At 41.3% G+C, this 6,383-nt stretch overlaps 1 protein-coding gene across 2 annotated transcripts in view; it reads right to left on the reverse strand.

The window, feature by feature from the left end:
* Positions 1–411: 411 nt before the first annotated feature.
* The window catches only part of TMEM242 (transmembrane protein 242), a 30,151-nt gene continuing 24,179 nt past the window's right edge, over positions 412–6,383 (reverse strand). The window contains exons 3-4 of one of the 2 annotated variants that reach the window (XM_047858961.1): positions 5,532–5,626; positions 412–1,533 (exon numbers count right to left, since the gene is read on the reverse strand). In XM_047858961.1, the coding sequence (XP_047714917.1) occupies positions 1,435–1,533; positions 5,532–5,626 (194 nt within the window). In that variant the 3' untranslated portion in view covers positions 412–1,434. The remainder of the gene's footprint in view (positions 1,534–5,531; positions 5,627–6,383) is intronic. The other variant, XM_047858960.1, reaches the window with a different exon arrangement.

Raw genomic sequence — 6,383 nt, forward strand, 5'->3', positions numbered from 1 at the left:
TACATTATGCACTTGACATTTCACTTAAAAATTTTCCTTAGAACTAAAAGGTTTCATTACAACAGAAAAAAACAATTAAATATGCTTTATTAAACCTGATTGCTAATTAGAGCCTATGTAATTATAAAGAAGTTGCACAACTGGTACCCAGCCATATTTTTCTGGGTATACTGACATATGAAAGTACTTTTCTTTTTTTTTTTTTTTAAGATTTCTTTTTTTTTATTTAAAAAAAATTTTTTTTCAATATATGAAATTTATTGTCAAATTGGTTTCCATACAACACCCAGTGCTCATCCCAAAAGGTGCCCTCCTCCATACCCATCACCCACCCTCCCCTCCCTCCCACCCCCCATCAACCCTCAGTTTGTTCTCAGTTTTTAACAGTCTCTTATGCTTTGGCTCTCTCCCACTCTAACCTCTTTTTTTTTTACTTTTCTTTAAAGAATGTTAATTTCAAATAAAAATAATTGCGTGCAGACATTTTTCTCTGTTTTCTCGAAGAGATCATGGAGGACAGGAAAGGGCTGGGTGTGCATAGAAGAATTTACCAGTAGTTTCATCAGGGAGGCAGTAATGACTACTTAAAATTGAGACTCAATACTCAGGTAACTTTCTGGTTCAAAATAATTTGTTAAGGTAGGTGATAATTGGACTCTTTTTACATTGACAATTGAGGTAAAACAACAGTCAATGTTGAGGGACACAGAACCAACTTCTCAAAAAAGTACATTTTATATCCATGGTATCGTATTATTTTAGCATGACTACTTTTTCAAGTTCTCATGATCTGTTACTGGCTTCTTATCTATGCACAAGAATTTCCAGAGCCTTGAGACGAGCTCATCAGCGACTAATTAGCAAGTGCAAAGCCAGGACAGCGAATTCAGGACAACAGAGCCACACCTGCTACCTGACAAACAGGGTTTACCTGTTAACCTGTTGCTCTGGAGTCGGCCTAATAGGAGTGAGCTTTCCAAGCCCTGACAATCACATACAGACAAGAAACGCTGTTGAAACTCATTTAATTAGACACATTGAGGTACTAGTGTGGTTAGGAGTCTGTCTATAAAGATTTTCCATCATATGTTATTATACATTTTTTTCAGGTACAAAACTTGGCTTCAGATGTTATAAACAGTCGTACTTCTCCTGGGATCTTCTCCACAGAGAGGTTATCCATATGATTATTTTTAAATGGTCTTCCCAATTTTGGGAAAACCTTAGGCACACGCATGCCCATGTGAATTTTAAAGTAAAGCGCACAGACTGGCGGCCTCCTCTGTGGACACTGAGCGCCACCTATCCCATGAATTCAGTCAACAATGCACATGTTCCTGATGATAAATCAATCGAGGCCCCTTTGCTTCTGTGGCATCTCTGAAGCCACCCTTTCCAAAATAATCGTTTTAGACTTCCCTCACCATGCTTATCTCATTTGGATTTCAATGCTTCCTCCCACTCAAGAGTCGATTCGGAGTTCTTGGGGATTGCTGGAAATATTGATTGCATTTTGCTTCGAAAGTCTTTCATCTAAAAGGAGGAAAAAAAATCAGTTATCAAAATTAAAAGAGCCAAGGCAATTAGAGACAGACTCTCTTGCTGCTGGGATGATACTTCATCGCTTGTGGGTACCATAAACAGTAAAGACTGTGCTCCAGCTACCTTGAGAGGAAATGAGATACACCTCCGTTCTTCTTCCCAGTGGTAATCTATTGAGCCTTAAATAACATAAAACACCACTCTGAATCTGGAAGGCAACGTAATCTAGACTGTCAACCCTCCATGATATCTATTTCCTACCAGAAGAATGCTATGTTTTGTTGGCTTTTTCATATATAAAGATGCAGCTGAGAATGGAAGTTGTGTTTGTCTTAAACACACCGAGGCCATTCGTAGAAGCATTTTGGAGCTAGAGGGAAGAAGTAGAGAGAAGAAACTTAGTAAGGGTTAATAAAGAATGCATCAGTGGACGGCAGATAAATTTGAATGTTCTCATATGCCAAATGGCATTGAAAGCTCTGTGTAGAGGTTTTACCAACAGAGGTTGACTTGGAACCCGAGGGTCACAGCAGGGGCTGGAAGATCTTTAATAGGAGCGTCAACCTGGGGCACCTGGCTCCCCCTGCGGAGCACACCGTCCTAAGGGAGGACGGATCATGTTTGCATTAGATAGTGCTGGCTACGTACTTTTGATTCACGGTTTTAACCTGTCTGGTCCTGTCATGAAGATACTTCAGCACTACTGTGCAGCATTACAGTATTCTCGGCCGTATCCTGACTGTATTTCTCAAAGATACAGATCTCTTCAATCAGCTGTGCGAAGCACCTCAGACTCATCGACAACACCAAGACATTTCTTGGAGTGGTTATGTTGGGAGTTGGCTAATATATTTTTCTTATATCGCTGCTTATTTATTTCACTTTATTTTGAAGCTGATTCCTTACTTTGTTTCTAAACTCAGCAAGTGCATCTTGCTCAGGACTTGTAAATTCCCAGGCATTCACTCCAGTCACCGCAGCACAGCCTCTGCCGCCAGATAGATCTGTCTCTACTGGGGAAAACTCCTGTCTCTAAGCCGTAGTTTCCACATGTGTAGGAGGGAGATAACTGCCTGTTTATAGGGTTGTGAGGATTAAGTGAGATAATACACGTAAAGCACAGCACCTAACACATGGCAGCACTCGATATATATTGGCCATTGTCATTATGGCATCACCAAAGTATGTGCTGGATTCCAAGAACAAAGTTCATACGGACATAAATAATATGGTAGGTTGGCTAAAAGCATTACTTTATAGTTCTGTATCATTTTGGTTCAACTATTTTGACATTGGGGGATACATATGGTTCTCCGTTATATGTAGTCTATAGGAGGTCCATGCCAACCATCTTTTAACGTTTGGGTCCCAGACACCAGTCCTCATTACACACACATCCATGGCATGGGTATCTCTCCCTAGCCCCGTCTTCCATGCAACTCTTTGGTTTGTACTGTGACGAATCCTTCATAACACGTTGTCACCTAGACACAGTACTGGGGAGGGATTGGAAATGTAGCTCCAAATAGCAGTTCTCAAATAGTGTCATCATTTTGGTTGCCATAATCACAGGGAACTTCTATCTGCACTGGAGGAGGGGGGCAGATTCTAAGTATCTAGAATGGCCACAAAAATAATTGTTGCTTTGTCCAAAATACCAATATATAGCCCCACTGAGGCATCTTTTGCATAGACTTTCTCAGTTTCAAGACGTCTCTGGCCAAGGTCTGCTTGTGCTGCCTCTTCTTTCCCTTCACCTTTATGGCTGAACATCTGTTACAACTAAATCCAATGACAAGAGTTTTCAAATGGAGTGTCAGAGAGCGAGGACATGAAGAGGATCATATGCCATTCTGCCTTCTCAGTGATGTGGAACATGGTCAGTTGCTGAGAAGAAGGTAGGAAACGCAGATGTGGTCTGGGTAGGAGCAAAGGGTGGCTGCTATTCAGCGGGGGGGGGGGGGGGGGTGTCATGTTGCCATTTTGTCTTCTTGGACTGATTTTTTTCTTTTCTTTCCTTATTTCCCAAGTATTGTATCATTCACCTGTCCCCAGAGTCATAAATGAGTTACTGACCCACTAGAAGAAATCGTGTCTGAAAAAGAGCCAAAGAAGGATAGACAGACTTTGAAGAGGGGTAAAAGAAAGGAGGCAGATGGGATAAAGAACACCATTCGGGCCTCTTTAATTTTACAGCTGTAGAAGAGGAAACCCAGAGTCTACACTGAAGTTATAAAGAGGGCCTCATGTTACTCTAAACAATGGGGTTCCACAAATTTTTAAGCTTGTACTATTTATGTATATGGATAGGACACGAAAACCTTCAGGATTTTTCCCCCTGTATTAATTTCTGATATGCAGTTCAGAGGTGTTGGTGTTATCAGTGATACGCTATCACGGGTCAACAGAACATTGTCCTGCTTAAAACTGTGCTTGAAAAAAGATTTAGGGGTTGAGTAAATTCAAGCAAATTTGATTATAAACCAATGAACTGAATTCCACAATAACAATGACAGCTATCGGCACAAACCATCCCCTACCCTGTACCCCACAAGTTCAGTGAGGACGGGACAATGTTGGGAACTAGAGATCCAGTAACTCAGTTTTACTCTGAAGCATTTTCCAAGCTCTGAGCTCTTACCTGCTGTCTTCCTTTTCCCTCTTTCCTCTGACTGGGGAGAATTTTTCCCTGGCTATGGGTCCCAGGGCTACGCCTCTAATCAGGGCCACTGCGTACTACACAACTCCAGGCGCTGCTCTCCACAAAGACTAAAACAGGAATGGCACCCCCCAAGGCAATGAGCCCACTGCGCAAGAACCTCATCCCTAAGTCCCACTGATTGTGTCCAACAGGGATGGGTTGTAATACCGTCAGAAAGTATTACTTTCTAAGGCAGCAAGCCTTGAATACGGTGTCGTGACAATTGGGAAAGGTATTACAAGTAATTTGTTACTAACATGGACATTCTGAAGACTGGGTATGATTGACTTTTTAGATGTTAGAATGGCTTCGAGATTATGTCTCTAATAATGTTGCTCTCACTCACACTGCAATAGTTGTTTGAAGGGCCATATAGCCGGTAAGCCAGGAGAGAAACATGGGATACGGCTGCACATTTACCATGCATGTTTTGGCAGGGAAAAAAACAACATGAAGGTTTTTGGTCTAAGGCGTCGGGTGCTGAAAAACTCCTCAAAAGCCCAAGAGATGTACCCAATTAGAGAAAACCCTTACCCTTAAGAATAGTATCTATTCTTAGAAAAATAAGCAGTTGTTGGAATTAAAAGCTCCAAGTTGTATAATGTCTTTGCCACTGACTAGCTCATTTGGCTTCAGCTGCCTCTTGCAGGACTCCGGTACTGGAGGTAGAACAATGAAAGTGTTACAGGACCGACAGTCATTTCGAAGAACCTGGAAATTCAGCTTCTTCATAACACAGAATAAGACAATAACTGTTACTTGAACAGGAATAATAATGGCTGCCGTATGAGATTACCTATGTGTCAGGCACTCTACCAAGCATCAGGCTACTATTTAGTCTTTACAATTCTTTGTGGCAGAAATGAGCACCGCCACTTTACATATGAGAAACCAGCAGTCAGAGAGGTTAACCCATCCATGGTGACATGCTTTCTAAGTACAACTGACTGAATGATGTCCAGGGCTCTTTCACCATAGCCACTCTGATTCTGTGACCTGGAAAGACTTGGTACCTCTATAACCTCTAATCGCATGCCAGCTTTAACTAAGAATGACTCTAAAAGCACATGTACCTCTTACAATGGCTACCATTTTATTTAGAATGGTATGGCAGATTATTATTAATGTTCACTGATAGCCAGTAGTCATGTACTTCCAGATATGGGGGGGGGGGTTATACTTCTCCACCCTCTTTAAGTTAGGTACCCACATGACTAGTTCTGACAAAAGGAATGTGCATCACTTCCAGGTAAGCATTTAATTGCAGGTGTTTCCAGGCCATTCTTACCTTTCCATAGAAATCATGGAAACCTGGGTTACGATGGCGGTGCCTTAAGATCAAAGCAATCTGAGGTACAAAGCCACCTGTGGAGGACGGCTCCCCTAGAGATTCAAGTAAACCCACAGTGGATTTAATGAGAGAAATAAACCCTGAGCCACACACTTGGAGACTGTTTTTCACTGTAGCAAACCCAGCCTACTCTGACTTGACATAGTAAAGAGAATTACAAAATAGACCTAAGGCGTGCTCTGATCCCCTTCAAAATTACATTAATCTTGGCTGAAACATGGCTGAATAAAAACTCAAGGGCTGGACAAAGGGGAAGAAGAACTCTGTGCAGTTAAGCTTAAAAAGCTCTTAGAATCGTCTGGAACCAAACCAACATTCTTCCCACTTTCAGAGCTCAGCACATCAATTAGTCCCATTACATGACACTGCTTCCTGGGTAGTCAGAACATTTCTAGATGTTTCCAATAAAATAGTATGGGAGCTCTGATCAGTATGGTAAAGGGTCATTTTTGGGGGTGGATTGCTGTCCTGTCTACCTGGTAAAATTCAACTAAGCAGGACCGGTTTTATTTAGAGAGGAGATGCTGGTACCTTTCCATTTTAATTAGCTTGGCTTATGTCCATATGGATCCTGAAATATGTTTGAACATACCATATTATTTATTTAATACTCAATTGCATCAAGAAGGCTAACACGAATTTGAAAATCGTTCTCATTTTCTACGTTATTAGTACATCATTTAGGTAGAGGTCAGACAAGCGTCTTCACTTTCTCCTAAACCCTCGCTGTATCACATGCAGAAAGTCTAGAATCTATAGTAAAGTCAATTGATTTAGGAATAAAAAGTG

The sequence above is a fragment of the Prionailurus viverrinus genome, chromosome B2 (assembly GCF_022837055.1).
Source record: "Prionailurus viverrinus isolate Anna chromosome B2, UM_Priviv_1.0, whole genome shotgun sequence".
NCBI classification, from domain to species: Eukaryota; Metazoa; Chordata; class Mammalia; order Carnivora; family Felidae; genus Prionailurus; species Prionailurus viverrinus.